This window comes from Lontra canadensis, unplaced genomic scaffold (assembly GCF_010015895.1).
Source record: "Lontra canadensis isolate GAN:19392208 unplaced genomic scaffold, GSC_riverotter_1.0 scaffold2, whole genome shotgun sequence".
NCBI lineage: Eukaryota > Metazoa > Chordata > Mammalia > Carnivora > Mustelidae > Lontra > Lontra canadensis.
The window spans coordinates 16044392-16060806 of record NW_022630996.1 but is presented as its reverse complement, the minus strand read 5'-3'; the positions used below and the strand labels follow the sequence as shown (position 1 = coordinate 16060806).

The 16415-nt window shown below is 39.0% G+C and overlaps 1 protein-coding gene across 2 annotated transcripts in view; it reads right to left on the bottom strand.

Annotated features, from left to right (window-relative positions):
- TNPO3 (transportin 3) overlaps positions 1 to 16415 on the bottom strand; it is an 82871-nt gene that overhangs the window by 11040 nt on the left and 55416 nt on the right. For both annotated transcript variants that reach the window (XM_032869520.1, XM_032869528.1), the window contains 8 exons: positions 14999 to 15090; positions 14049 to 14125; positions 12495 to 12555; positions 10582 to 10722; positions 6644 to 6760; positions 5277 to 5371; positions 3763 to 3919; positions 2205 to 2372 (listed from right to left, as the gene is read on the bottom strand). In XM_032869520.1, coding sequence (XP_032725411.1) covers positions 2205 to 2372; positions 3763 to 3919; positions 5277 to 5371; positions 6644 to 6760; positions 10582 to 10722; positions 12495 to 12555; positions 14049 to 14125; positions 14999 to 15090 — 908 coding nt within the window. The remainder of the gene's footprint in view (positions 1 to 2204; positions 2373 to 3762; positions 3920 to 5276; positions 5372 to 6643; positions 6761 to 10581; positions 10723 to 12494; positions 12556 to 14048; positions 14126 to 14998; positions 15091 to 16415) is intronic.

Sequence of the window (16415 nt, the reverse complement as noted above, 5' to 3'; positions counted from 1 at the left end):
TTAATCCACTTATTTGAGAAAGAGAGGGAGAGAACAAGCAGGGAGGAAGGTCAGAGGGAGAGAGAAGCAGACACCCCCTGCTGAGCAGGAAGCTCCACATGGGGCTCGATGTCAGCACCCCGAGAATCATGACCTGAGCCAAAGGGAGCTGCTTAACCGACTAAGTCACCCAGGTGCAACAAGAATGTTTTATGAAGTTAAATTTACATAATAAGTTTTCTGCCACCTGGGAACCAAGTATGCTTGTAAAAAAGTAACAGTATAGAAATTTTATTTCTCAGGTCAAGGACTTTTTCTTTTTTTTTTTTTTTTTAAGATTATTTATTTATTTATTTGACAGACAGAGATCACAAGTAGGCAGAAAGGCGGGCAAATAGAGAGATGGGGAAGCAGGCTCCCCTCCGAGCAGAGAGCCTGACATGGGGCTCGATCCCAGGACCCTGGGATCACGACCTGAGCAGAAGGCAGAGGCCTTAACCCACCAGTGCCACCCAGGCACCCCAGGTCAAGGACTTTTGTAATCAAACTTGTTGGCGCTCAGGGGTTCACTGAGTAGTTTCTTTAGAAAAACACAAAATACAGCCATATTAGATTGACACAAGAACACGCTGAACAACTAGGGAACTGCAGGTACTATTCATTCCTGAAGCACTGAGCTTATGTGGAAGAACTGCAGAGCTACCTGATGAAACCCAAGTCACACAGGAGCCTCACGAGTTTGCTATAGAAGAAATAGGCGTGCCTAGTCAACAGTCAGTTAAACGTCCAACTCTTGGTTGGGCTCAGGTCGTGAGACTGAGCCATGTCGGGCTCTGCACTAGGCTCGGAGTCTGAGATTCTCCCTCTTCCTCTGCCCTTCCTATTTGTGCCCCCTCTCTCTCCAATAAATAAATCTTAAAAACAACAACAACAACAATTAAAAGTTCATGCGGCTGTTCTGGAAGATAAACCTAAAGAAAATGTAGAAATTTATCAAGCATCTGCCCTGCACGTGACCACCTTTCATTTCAGCCAAAGATCAAGTAAAAGCATATGCTCACTAAAACAATATAAACTAATCACTGAATTTTGGAGATAACACACAAATCCAAGGAAGAACTTTTGGCTCAGTACATCAGAATCTAACACTAGACGTGTACTCTGCTTTGTGAAACTACTGAAGTTGAGGCTAACAACTGTCATCAATGATACAAAGCAAGAGACAACATTAAGATATATGTGGACTTAAAATTTACAATAAACTTGTGCATCTGGATTTTTCCGTGGTTCTGGAAGATAGCTTACTTTAACTAGAACCAACTGTGCACTTTTCTAAACTGCTTTTGTATTAATATTAAAAACTATAAATCCTATTTAAAAAATAATGTATAAGCTATATATACTTTACCACTATGCTCAAAACTTCCACACAGTACACATAACCTCATTTATGATCATGGCCCAGTACTGAAATTACTCGGACTTTACTGGATAGCCTAAAAAAACCTTCCATGCTCAGGTGATAAATGACCTGGATCAAGAACTGAATCAAGATGCAAATTAATCCAAAGGAGAAATCCAAGTGTATATTGTGAGCTGATTTTCTGCTTCTTTATCCCCAAATGTTCTGGTGAGACTTATTACCAAGGAAAACCATACAATGTTATCTAAGGAGCTTGGAGTGAATTCCCTTCTTGAATAACCTGTACCACTATGTAACTGATATATGGGCATCTCTTACAAATGAACAACAAATTACTCACTGGCCAGCCACACAGCTGAATTCCATGCTTAGTATTCGGTATATAAACCCTATGACAGTAACACCAACATGCTTTTAAAAACCTAATAATGCGGGGCGCCTGGGTGGCTCAGTGGGTTAATCTCTGCCTTGGGCTCAGGTCATGATCTCAGGGTCCTGGGATTGAGCCCCACATCGGGCTCTCTGCTCAGCAGGGAGTTTGCTTCTTCCTCTCTCTCTCTGCCTGCCTCTCTGCCTACTTGTGATCTGTCAAGTAAATAAATAAAATCTTAAAAAAAAAAAAAAAACCTAATAATGCATTACTGGCCTTCTATAGGCCCCTTCATCTAATAATTAAACTTAGCAATATGCCTAGATTAGGTACCATGGAGATGCAACAGAGCTGGTTTCAAAGTTATAGTCTGCCTCCAGGAACCAAAGTTTAAGGACTGTGAGAATGGGTTCTTCATGAAAACAATCTTACCGGTCTGTCAACCTGCATGATCTCCCAGAGGACTTCAGCCACATCAGGTAGGGTATAGGGAGGGAGACAAAAGCAGCATGTGTGGAGCAACTGGCTTACAAGTTGCTGTCCAAGCTGGTTCATCACCTGTCCAATAAGTTCTTTCCGTAATTCAAAGTCTTCTTCATGCTGTAAGGAAACAAGAGCAAAAGATGAATTCTAATTTCAACTCTCCACTCTAATAATTCCTCCTTCCTGGAAAAAGAAGTATATATAATACATAACAGCAAGATTTACAGACTCCACTAAAATGTTGTCCTTAGGAAGATAATATTAAGAGTTTAGTATCAAGGAAATGGGCATGGATTTCAGCTGAGATTAACCTTAACCTTTAGAATAGAGAGCAGAAGAGAAACAATGACTAAAGGTTACAGGTAGCAGTTTTAATTAGAACACATAGAAAAATGTGTTCCTATTTCCTTTTTTAAAACCAAGTGAATAAACAAGAACTTCTATCAGATACCTAATCTTTTGTATAAAACACACACACACACACACAAAACCCTTATTTTCTTCTTGGCACAGAATTACACATTGGCACTTCTTGAATATATACTAGAATATACATATATTTCTAGTATCTTGGAAAAAAATAACTTTTTATAAACTGCTTTTCACATCTAGTTTACTTCTTTCTCCTTTATGACCAAACTTCTTAAATAATTAGCCCATTAACACAGTTGCTTTTTTCTTCACCATTCTCTATTAACCTTAAATAAACTCTATTCCACATTTAGCCAAATCTACCTCTGAAAATTTTGTGGGGCTCCTGGGTGGTTCAGTGGGTTAAGCCTCTGCCTTCTGCTCAGGTCATGATCTCAGGGTCCTGGATGGAGCCCCGCATCGGGCTCTCTGATTAGCAGGGAGCCTGCTTCCCCCCTCCCCCTGCCTGCCTCTCTGCCTACTTGTGATCTCTCTCTGTCAAATAAATAAATAAAAATAAAATAAAATAAATAAAAAAAAAAAAAAAGAAAGAAAACTTTGAGAGTCATTTTACTACTCCAGCCAACTAGGTCTCTTAATTGTCTAACATACTTAGTACTATCCTTTCTCTGACTATGAATTATGCCCCAGTTAAGACTGTCCTTCCCTCTCTAATCCATCCAAATTCTACCTATATCCCATGGGCCCAGTGAAGTCCATCTTCTTCCAGAAATTAATCCCAATCCACTTCTGACCAAGGAGCTTTCTCTGATCTCATAGCAATCATGACTTTTATCACTCATCTGGCAATCAAATACTGCCTTCTTATTGTTACTTAAATCTTTTTATCTCTGTTTATCTCTTCTACTAAATCCTGGATGATAGGGGAGCAGAAATACTTTTAGACTGTTTCATATAGCTTTTAGCACTTAGTAGAGGCTGTCTGAAATCTAATAGTTAATGTTTTGGTTAGTGAATGGTATGTACCTACCAATATAGATCAATTAAGGAGAATCTGGTTTACCCCTAAGAAATGAGGAAGAGATATAAAAAGGTGATAAGGTACAAAGCGGAAAGGTACAGTGTTTATACTTACATCATTGGCTACCCCTGTATGGATAAGGTCTCGCAGGAACCTCATGACACTGCAATTGGCATCCCGGTGGTCCAGGGTAGTAGACGCAATGGCCCACTGCAAGATAGGGATGACCACTTGGCTCCTCAGCAAGGTGACAGGGCTACGCTGAATAAACCTGGTGTTTTGGAAAGACAGGCTAGGTATAAATGAAAGGATTAGGCTCCAAAGCACCAGAGTAAAAGGCAAAACAAAGGATGGAGACAAAAAGATCAGTGGTTGCTAGAGGTGAGAAGGTGAGGGAAGGCTGAACAGGTGGGATACATTGATTTTCAGGGTATTAAAACTATTCCGTGTGATATTATAATGGTAGATACATGCATTATACATCTGTCCAAATCCACAGAAGGTACACCACCAAGAGTGAATCCTAATGTAAACTATGGACTTTGGATGATAATGACATGTTGATACAGGTTCATCAATTCCAACAAACAGACTACTCTGGTGGGGGATGTAAACAGTGAGGGAGGCCGTGGGGTTGTGGGGGGTAGAGCAGGGGTATATAGGAACTCTCTAAACTTTCCACTCAATATCCTACAAGGTTACCAACCCATTAACATACATAGAGACTCTCCACAAAAAAGACACAACATTTTCCAAATTTACTTCATAATGCTTATTTAGCAAAGAGCATCTCAGGGATGTTTTTCAAGTAACACACGCTGGGTAAACAGGGACTGGAGTCCACCCAAGGTTCTCTCGTATCAACAATATCAACAACAAAGGTGTTTCTAACATGTCAAAAAATTAACCAAAACAGCATTCAATATTCAATCCTGAAATTGTTAATATTACTTTGCATTTTTAAGTGATAAAATATATAGTAAGTGTGTATTTACATATAATAATCTATTTTACATAATTTTTAAATGCTTTTATGTTCACTAACTGATTTGGTTCAAATTCCTTAGCTAGGGACTAAAGAAGGAGTTCAAAGGTTTGACAATAATATAGTCAGTGTTACTGGTAAAAGGAAATTTAAGTAAAAACTGGGGTGGAAAGCTAGGGGTAGAACCAGGAAGGGCAGAACAAGATAACTTCTAAGGCACCTTAAAATCCTAAGAATTTTTTACTCTGAGATATGATTATTATCTAAAGGATGCCAAGTTTCCTAAATGAAAAAGCTGAAGTGAAACATGTCATCAGAGCAGCACAGAAACATAAAACTACAGGGGATTCTACAGATTTTCTAATCAAATGTTTTTACCAAGCTGGTTTTAACGGTCTTGCGCATGTTCCCTCCTTAGTGACAGAAACCCAGCCCAGCTGCTTTACCCTGCTCCCATCCAACTCCTCTTTCTCACTTACAGGGATATTCCATTCATGATTTAACTATGGGCTATGAGAATCATTAACCTACCTATACTCCACTAACCTCATTTTATAGAGAAACAATCAAGCGTTACAAGACAAGATGAAGCAGTGATGGGGAAAAGCAACAGAAGAAAGGGTTGCTCTTCAGAAGGACTGACCTGGTGGCCAGCCTGAACAGGTCATCCACAGTGTCGGGGTGATTCTGAAGCCCATTTTGCTGTTCCAGCAGCTGAAAGGTAGGGATGCACAGTGCCTAAAACAGAATAGTGATTTTAAATAAATACTATATACTAAATCCAACAGCATTCAGACTTGCTAAATATCACAACATATACAAAAGGTACAAAACAGGGGAAGTACAGATGGGAAAAGAAAAAAACTATGATGAGAATCAGATCAAGAACAGGAAGAGAGAAATCTTTCTCAACTGATAACAGTTTTCATATATGAAGTCTGCAGTTCAGAAAGGGTTGAGGGTATAAATTTTAGTTGATGAAACTGGACAGATGTTATCTCAAAGTTTCAGAAGTTTCTGCAGGGGCTTTGGTGGCTCAGTTAAGCGTCCAACTCTTGATTTTGGCTCACGTCATGATCTCAGGGTCATGAGAGTGAGCCCTTTGTCAGGCTCCACGCTAGGTGTGGCGCTGAATTCAGATTCTTTCTCTTCGTCTTCCCATGCTCACTACCCCCTTACCCCACCTTGTTCTCTATCTCTCTCTTTCTCACAAAAGTTGTAGAAGTTTCTGAAAGTAAAGACTGCTTGTGTACTAGATATGGTCAAGTCCACTAAAGGAGTAGATGAAGGATTTTTTTTGAGATTTTAAAATAACAGTATGTTGATTTTATTTTATTTCTGAGAGCGTGAGAAGGGGCAAAGGGAAGAGAATCTTAATCAGACTCCATGCCCAGTGTGGGGCCTGATGTGGGACTCGATCTCACAATCCTGAGATCATGACCTGAGCCCAAATGAAGAGTCGGACACTTAACTGAGTGAGCCACTCAGGTGCCCCATGAAATGTCAGTTTTAAAGGGTAAGACATCTTATGAAAAGGAGCATGATAAACTCCCTAATATATTTTCTTCCTTATGACTAGGAGGGGAAAAAAGCAGTATATCAAGAGCCTTTTCCAATGCCTGCTATTTACCCTAAGACCAACCCTGCTAATAAGTGAGCTAGTACACTGGTTATTCCAGACAAGAAACTAAAAAAGAATTATCCTTGAGTTTAGAGATCCTTTGTTTTATATCCATTTGTTCCCTTCTCCACTTCTCAAAAAACCATCATCTCTAGAGAGCATACATTTGGCAGTAATAGCTGTAATGATCTTTACAGTCATATGGTCAATCTCTCTTGCATACTCCCAGGCATGTCTGTCCAGGGAACAACTGGCAAGTTTCTACCTCCCTGTTATTAGTAAATCAACATGCCTGGAGGACAAACATAGAGAAGAGAATTCAAGACATGGTGAATAACAAACTGCTCAGGCCTTTAGTCCCTCCAAGACACTCCCCAGGGAAAACAAACCTGGAGCATGTCTAGGAGTCCCTGCCGACAGCCCTCCTCCATGCCATATTCATCCACAAGGATACTGCCAAGGTACAGGAAACAGGAATGCTGATGTACGTGGTACACATTCACCATCTGCCAAGGGAGAAACCAGTTGTTCAATTCTTTACCCCCCCAAAAGTTATCAACTTAGGAAACTGTCTAGAGGAAGAAATTCAGACTGATTTCTTCTCTTTAAGACAACATAGTAAAGCTTGTTGGCAACATTTTTTGAAACACAGGGCTCAATTCTTCAGTAATTTTCAAGTACTCTCTTTAGAGTCGAGTCCTTTCAAGCCTTTGATCTTTTACCTTCCCAAAACAATGCTGTAAAAGCTACATAATACTTCAAGCTGGAAGCCATGAGTTTGCTATCATCCAAGCTATTTGCAGATTCCTAGCATAAATCCCAATACCTAAAGGTTGTTCTTATTTGCATTCAAGATTAACTCTTAAAAAAAAAAAAAAAAAGGCACATAAAGCTACAGCAGGGCTAAAAATACCAAATACTCTTATCCTGAAAGAGGCCATGAAAGCACTGTTTGAATTCTGAGATGTTTCTAAACTCCTCTAGTTAAACGTTTTAGTAAAAAAACAGTGTCTCTTATCAAGATACCCAGATCTACTCATGGAATAAAAATGTTAATACACATATTTGAATTAAATGATTTCTTTAGGATTTTTTCCCTATTCTCCTCCAAAATGTGTACATTCATCTACTTAAAAATGCCATCACAACACACATATGTTTTTTTAATGCAGGGCTTGAACTCATGACCCTGAGAGTAAGACCTGAGCTGAAATCAAGAGTTGGATGCTTAACTGAGTGTACTGGTTTTATTATATAAATTCAACTTAATGAGTGTGGGTGGGGGCTGAAAGACAAAGTGACTGACTCTTATTACTAACACCTACCATGGAATGGGCATGTGATGAGAGCTATGAATCTATTCGGTGTTGTACACTCAAAACTATATGCTCTAATTAATGCATGATTTAAGTCAGGAGCTGGTAAACATTTTCTTAAAGGGCCAGATAGTAAAAATTTTAGGCTTTGCTGGTCATATGATTTAGCTATTCAACTTTGCCACCATAGCACAAATGACCAATACAAAATATATACATGAATAAGCATGGCAAACTTTTAGTAAAACTACATTTACAAAACCAGGTAATAGGCCCACTGGTTCTAATTTGCTGACTTCTGATTTGTGGATTTTAATAAATACTTATCATTTTTTCACATTTACTGACTTTAGAACACATTTCCTATACAAGGTACTCAATTGGGTTGGTCACTACTTAATTAGCAGGATTAAAAAAAAATTAAAGTCATGAGTGTATCCTCTAATAGCAAAGGGACATTAAATCAAATTATGTTAGACCTAGAATATATTACACTGAAGGGGACACATAACCAAAGGTGTAAACATATGCAGTACAAACATATGGTGTCCTCAGGGTACAGAAAAGGTAAATTTTATTCAAATCTGTAATATAAAGGATACAGGGCTGTGCATACGTCAACTGATACCGCATTAGCATGACTCTACTTGGGGGTGCGTGCTTCCCTAAGAATGAGGCGCCCAGGACAGAGAGGCAGGACAGGGTCACACCTCTGGGGACAGTCATCACCAACTTTGCTCTCCATCCTCAGGAGCGGAATTGTAAATAAATGCTGGCCTCTGCCCGCTGCTGTCTGTCCTCACCCTGGCTGTTCTGGTCTCTCTGACCACTCTGCACAGAGTGAGCCCAAGTTCTGCTTCACACACAGCTGCTGCTCTCCCCTGCTTGCCCCACTGGCCCGGCTACCCTGCCTCCCACAAGCCACCAAGGAACCGATGCCTTCAAGACCAGCCTCCGTTTGATCCTTCTCAGAGGCAGAGTTGCCAGGAAGAAGCTAAACCTGGCAAGAATAAAGGTGTCATAAAAAGATGCGCCTGATCCATAAAGAGATTCTGATCCAAACCCTATATACTATATAAATGGACACTGTTCCTAATCAGAGGGGTGACTTACTTTCATCATCGTTTTTAATTTTTCTTTTTTTAAAATATATTTTTAAAGATTTTTATTTAATTATTTGATATATATAGAGAGAGAGCAGGAGCAGGGGTAGGAGCAGAGGGAGAAGCTGGCTCCCGGCTGACAGGGAGCCCAGTATGGGGCTCATCCCAGGACCCCAAGATCATGACCCAAGCTGAAGGCAGACGTATAATAGACTGAAACACCCAGGTGCTCCTTTAATTTATTTCCTTATGGGTTTATGATTTTGAATTTTTCTTGTTTGAAAGACAGAATTTTGATTACATCAAGCTGAGTTCAGCCTGTAAAAAGGATGTTAAGATGAAGAGAAATATATTATACAAATTCCATTTTAAAAAAAGTGTGTGGGGTGCCTGAGTGGCTCAGTGGGTTAAAGCCTCTGCCTTCAGCTCAGGTCATGATACCAGGGTCCTGGGATGGAGCTCTGCATCAGGCTCTCTGCTCGGCAAGGGGCGTGCCTCCCTTCCTCTCTGCCTACTTGTGATCTCTGTCAAATAAATAAATAAATACATAAATACATACATACATACATAAAATCTTAAAAAAAAGGCGTGGAGAGGGGGTTAACGCTTGGGTGGCTTAGTCGGTTAAGCATATGCCTTCGGCTCACGTCATGATTCCAGGGTCCTGGGATCGAGTCCCAATTGGGCTCCTCGATCAGCAGAGTCTGATCTGTCTGCCATTCTCCACTCTCTCTCTCACAATTCAAAAAAACAAAAACAAAAACAAAAATATGTCTGGCTCAGTCAGTGGGCCATATAACTCTTAATCTCAGGTTCGTGAGCTTGAACCCCACACTGGGTGTAGAAGTTACTTTAAAAAAAAAAAAGAAAAGAAAAAAGAATGAGGTACCTAGGGTGCAGAATTTAAGAGGGCACTCACCGTCAGGGTCAGATCCTTGGAGGGTTTGCCTCCTTAGAATCTGTACCATGGATTCACTGTTCTGGTAGACAAAGGTCATTTCAGGCTTTTGGGTGTGGCCCAGCCTGGAGCTGTGCATTTCCCTCAGTGCATGGAAGCAAAATTTTAATAAAAGGCACTTATGCCAAGTCCTACAAATGCCAAGACTTACATTTTGCCTTGCCTCAATCTAGTTCTGGCTTTGCTGTAAGGTTAACATCAAATTGCTTAGTGATCCAAGTCACTAGTTATAGGCATCTCATATAGAATAGTTCTTGATGTGAGTATGTTCTTAGAGAACCTCATACACTGAGTCACACCATCATAATTATGTATCAATCTTGGTGATTATAAAAGAATCAAATCAAGCATTTCTGTTCAAATAACAGACTTATGTTACCAACTGTGACAGATATAGAAAAAAATTCCCTTGGGCCAAGCAACAGCAAAATTTGACATGACACGTTTTAAAAGAAAAATTAATGTAAAAATGCTCAGCGTTGGTATATGAGAGCTGGGCATTAAAGTCATTCTCTTAATTTTACAGTGAAATGTGTTATTATTTAGACTATCACAAAACAGATTATAGGCAGTTTCCTTCAGAGACAACATACCACAGGCACTATTTATCTCTTTCAAATATTTTGGAGTTTGTATTTAATAAATACAAAAGTGTTTCATTTCATCAGCAAAGTTTTTGTTCTAAAGAATCCTATTTCAGGGATGCCTGGGTGGTTTAGTAAGTTAAATGTCTGCCTTCAGCTCAGGTCATGATCTGAGTCCTGGGATCCAGCCGTGAGTTGGGTGCCCTGCTCAGCGGGGAGTCTGCTTCTCCCTCTTCCTCTCCCCGCTGGTCAGGATCCCCCCATTCCTCTCTACTCCAAATAAATAAAATCTTAAAAAAAAAATAAATAAAGACTCTTACTTCAAATTCTGTACACTTCACATTTTCCCTCAAAGGAAGAACTTACCTGCGTAACTAGTGGCTGCAGCAGGGCTGCAGATCCTTTGCCTACACAGCGAACAGCAAAGCGGAGGCATCTGCAACAACGCTCCACAATCCGATTATCAGCCCGGTGTTTATTTAGAGTCTCAGATAAAACTGGCCATATCTGAATCAAAAGTCAAAGAGCACAAGAAAAAAAACAATGAACAACTAAGAGCTGAAAAAAATGCTCCCAAGTTGGTAACACCTGATTTGGTTTTCAAATAATTTGGAAAAAGCTTTCTTTAGAGAAAAACATGTAGCGTGAACCTGGTGTGCATGAATGCACGCATGCGTGCATACGTGAGTGTGTAGTTTCAATATGCTATCCAATTCTAAAACATAACCACTTCTTAGGAAAAGTACAGTGACAGGGTGCCTGGGTGGCTCATTGGGTTAAAGCCTCTGCCTTCGGCTCAGGTCATGATCTCAGGTCCTGGAATCGAGCCCCGTAACAGGCTCTCTGCTTGGCAGAGAGCCTGCTTCCTCCTCTCTCTCTGCCTGCTTCTCTGCCTACTTGTGATCTCTGTCAGTCAAATAAATAAATAAAATCTTAAAAAAAAAAAAAAAGTGCAGTGACTCTTTAGAACTGGAAGAAGAGCATGTCTAACTTCACTAAAAGATAAACTCTGGAATTCCTGATTTAGGATGAAAATAATTAGTATGATTTATAGAGGAATAGATACTTAAAAACAGTTCTGAGCTGGAATACTCTGAACAAAAGGACATAGCTAATGAAATGGCATTATTTGATACTGTCAAACACTTAAGGTACAGTCTGAAAAGCACTTCTCAAAACATGCCTTTTGATCCTATTACCCTCAGTGAAAAAAGAAGTGTGTTTCCAATGGGAAAACAAAAGCCATGAGGGATAAACAGCTTTGTCAAAAAAAATTTTGCTTGCAATGTCCACAACAGCCAAACTATGGAAAGAACATAGTTGTCCATCAATAGATAAATAGATAAAGATGTGGTGTGTATGGGGCGCCTGGGTGGCTCAGTGGGTTAAAGTCTCTGCCTTCGGCTCAGGTCATGATCCCAGAGTCCTGGGATCGAGCCCCACATCGGGCTCTCTGCTCAGCAAGGAGCCTGCTTCCTCCTCTCTCTCTCTGCCTGCCTCTCTGCCTACTTGTGATCTCTGTCAAATAAATAAATAAAATCTTTAAAAAAAAAAAAAGATGTGGTGTGTATATATACAATGGAATACTATGCAGCCATCAAAAGAAATGAAATCTTGCCATTTCCAATGACGTGGATAGAACTAAGAGGGCATTATGCTGAGTGACATAAGTCAATCAGAGAAAGACAATCATCATATGAGCTCCCTGATATGAGGAATTTGAGAGGCAAGTGGGGAGTTTGAGGGGTAGGGAAGGAAAAACTGAAACAAGATGGGATCGGGAGGGAGACAAACCATAAAAGACTCTTAATCTCACAAACCAAACCAAGGGTTGCCTGGAGAGGGTGGTTGGGTTATATGGACACTGGGGAAGGTATATGCTTGGTGAGTGCTGTGAAGTGTGTAAGCCTGACGATTCACAGACCTGTACCCCTGGGGCAAATAATACATTACATGTTAATAAAAAAAAAGATATGCATAAAAAAAAATTTGCTAGTATTAATCACACCTCCTAGCAACTCCAGGATTCACATAGTTAATCACTCTCTACTTCTCTGGACTTTGAGTGCATTTCCCCACAGGGTGTTTTCTTATCAAATCTGAGGTAAAAAAATATTTATTTGAATGGTTCTATTCTATTCACTGAAATTTAAACTATATCAAGAAACTGAATCTTCCTATGAACCTAGAAGACAATACCTCCGCACTTTAGTTACCCACAGCCTTGTAAGGAAAAAAGGAAGGAAGCCTTGTTCCACAGGCGTCCATTAAGCACTTACTTCCTGTATAACTTTTTGGCACGGATGAGTTTGTCCATTTTCCACAATGGGATTGGTGTGTCTGGGAAAGGCAACAACCAAAAATAGTAAAAGAGCAATTTAAATGAAGAGCCATAGCCCCGAATCCTGCTAGCTTACATAGTAACATTGTCACCACATAAAGAGTATCAAAATAATAAAGTTATTTACAACTCAACACTTTTCCTTCTATTCCAGTCAAACAAACACAAGCACATAATTTAAAACATCCCCCTCAGGGGCGCCTGGGTGGCTCAGTGGGTTGAGCCTCTACCTTGGGCTCAGGTCATGATCTCAGGGTCCTAGGATCCAGTGGCGGGCTCTCTGCTCAGCAGGGGGCCTGCTTCCTCCATCCTCCTCTGCCTGCCTCTCTGCCTACTTGTGATCTCTTTGTCAAATAAATAAATAAAATCTTTAAAAAAAAAAAAATCCCCCTCACCCTTTTTTTGCCACCTTTAAGCCACTTCCACCAGAGCATGAGAACTCAATCTAACTCTGGCTTACATAGGCTGTGCAGCACTCTAATTATTTTTTTCATTCCCCTCTCTTTAAAAACCAGAATATGTAAACTCTTCCAAATTAATAAAAAATATTAATTAAAAACCAGGTTATCTAAATCCACTATAATAAACTAAGTACTGCTCTACTCTCAACATTAAAAAGGCAAAAGTTTCAGGAATTCTACTCTACCCAAGATGTTTCTCATGGTTCTAGTCTGAATCCAATGATATATAATATGGGCCCACTCACAATATATCAAATCCAATTAGTTGCCTTGTTCTAGAATCCACTAATTTGAAAGAAAGCAGAAAAAAAAAATCCTGTATGATTACCTTTTTAAAGGAAATAATTCTTTAATTTCAATAAGCTCAACAGCAATTTAATAAAAATCTCATTTTCTTTTACACAACTACTCTGATAATCCAGTTCCATCTATGGGTCTGACAAATTATAAATTATATAACTCAGTAAGGATTCACTCTTTCAACATTGTCACACAAATGCTTTATTAATCATTAGGCTCCTCTTGATTTCAAAGAAGGATTAATTTCACTCGATCAATAAAAAGTCTTCATTATTTTTTTGCATCCTTATAAGACACAGCAATAGTTCTGAAAGTGTGAGCCTTGGAATAGCAAGCAGCAGCAATAGCAACACCTGGGAACTTACTAGGAATTCTTGGGTCCTACCCAAAATCCAACTGAAATAAACACTGTGGGTCTAGGACCCAGCAATCTGTTTTGATAAGCCCTCTGGGTGGCTGTGGTGCATGTTAAATTTAGTCTGATAATCACCAATCTAGAGACCAAAAAACTTAATTACATATTAGAGGATCTTTTGACAAAGGTCTACCAAGAACATATTCTTAGAATTTGTCTTTGCTCCAAAATTTCAAGTAATGGGCTTATCAGTCTCCTAACAGAAGAGATTATAGGAGGTACCTGGAAGTTTCGTGAAAAACACTTGCTTTCTTTAATACATAATGGTCTTATTTGAGCTGTTAACCCAAGGCAGGCAAGCAGTCTCCCTTCTTACCTAAATATTACTGCAAGGCGATCTAAGAACACAGTGGGATCTGAGGATATACCATTGCTGGGCTCCTGAGACAACAGCTGATGAGACAGAGAGGTATCAACACTGTGTTGTTACACATACATCCCTACAGCAAACACTGCAGATATACACCCTTAAACATCCACCTCCCTCCCAATCTCTGCTTACTTCCTTATAAGAGATTCCCAATAGTTACTCAAATGGTGCAAACTTTTAAATTCATATTGTCAAATTACTTTCCTTCATCTTACTGCATCATGGCTAAGACTACATAATACAACACTTTTACTACATGATCACTGTGGAGTGGAAAACAGTATTATTTAATGTTTTCCCATTTACTTTCATAATGACCAAGACATTATATACATATTACAGTACAGACAACAGGTAACATTATTATATAATCTGTATCTTTGTTTCACTTTCTATTAGGACACTTTTTTCCTTTCTTTTTTTATTACACTTTAAAATAACTAAGGCTTCACAATGTATTTTAAGAGATACAGCAAGTTGCTTCTTACTCTTTCCTAAAATTTCTTAAATGCTCCTACCAGCATATGATTAGAGATAAACTTTAGAATCATTATGTTGAATTCTCCTATTACTGCACTATAAATGTAACTTGAGAAGAGCTGACATCTTTATAATATTCTTGAAGGAAATATGGTAGGTTATGGTTTTGACTCCTAACTTGAATGTTATTTTCCCCATTATATCTTCTAAATTGATTACTGACAGTGAAAATCTACTGATTTTAGAATACTTATTCCTTGTATGCAGCTCCTTTGATAGACTGATTAATTTTAATAACTTTTTAGTTCATTCTCTCGGCTTTTGTAGGTAAAGAATCACTTGTATATTCTGTCTTTTCCTTTCTAACATGTAAACATCATAAGTATGTACTAAACCCCTTTTCTAATCGGACTCACCTTTTTCAATGCCATAACCTGAACAGAACATAGTTCACTAAGGCATTCAGTAATCTTATCCAAAGGTAACCTGGCTAGGACAAGTGCTGTCCCTGTAAGACAAAGAAAAATACAAGTAAAATAAATGCTAAACTGAGGTAATTCACTGGTCTCCATCATTTGACTAACAGAAAAGGTTGGCTGGTTTCATTCTTTTAAAAAGCTCAACACTGCTTTTTTAGTTAAAGTATTTTGTTATTTAGGCTGGTTTCTCTTTATTTGGCTTAGACAACAAAGTGACCTTCACACTAACATTTATAACTGAAGTTAATATTAAATTCTCTCTCCTCAGCATCTATGGGTTTCAAGATGTTTAAATACAACTCCCTTTTAATTCTTCAAATACTTAAGAAAAAAAATCTCCTTTACAAAGCCAACGCCAAAGCTATTTTTATATAGCATAGCATAATCGTTCTCAAACTTCCCAGATGTTTAAGAAGAGCCTTTACTTTTAATAAGTACCATAGGCAATTCTTACCATCAAAGAGGTTTGAGAAATAGACACATTATTATCATTATTTTTTTTTGTAAGAATGGGCTGAAATTGGGGCACCTGGGTGGCTCAGTGGGTTAAGCCTCTGCCTTCGGCTCAGGTCATGATCCCGGGTCCTGGGATGGAGCCCCGCATTGGGCTCTCTGCTCAGCAGGGGGCCTGAGTCCCCCCTCCCCCTCTGCTGCTTCTCTGCCTACTTGTGATCTCTCTCTCTCTCTGTCAAATAAATAAATAAAACCTGCTTTTTTAAAAGGTAGACCCAAAAAAAAAAAAAAAAAAAAAAAAAAAGAATGGGCTGAAATTAGAGATTGGATTCTAGTTATACCATAACAGAATCTATCAGCCAGGTAAGGTATTATCTCTGGGCCTCAGTTTCTTTATCTGTAAAATGAGTGCTTTGAACAGAAGAAAAAGTTAAGTTTGCCTTTCATTTTTTAAATAGTTGCAAAAGCCTCCACCACCTCTTTTTTTTATCCATGACTGGTTTTTTTCATCTTCCATATTTCATTCAACAGAATGGTAATCAATCCGTAAGTATTCAAATATGAATTAAAAAACTAAATGATTTCTCCTGGTAGTCTATAAGCCATGGGTGAGTTAGACTTATTTAAAACTATAGGGGAGAATCTAACTTAAATATGCTTTTTCTTTTTAATTTATTTCTATAGAAAAGAATGTTAATGAAACTCTTTTTTTTTTTTTAAGTTGTATATATGGGGCGCCTGGATGGCTCAGTCAGTTAAGAGGCTGACCCTTGATTTTGGCTCAGGTCATGCTCTCAGGGCTATGGGATGGAGCTCCAGGTCAGGCTTCCCACTCAGTGAACAGTCTGCTTGGAATTCTCTTTCCCTCTCCCTGTTCACGTGCACTCTCGCTCTCTCAAAA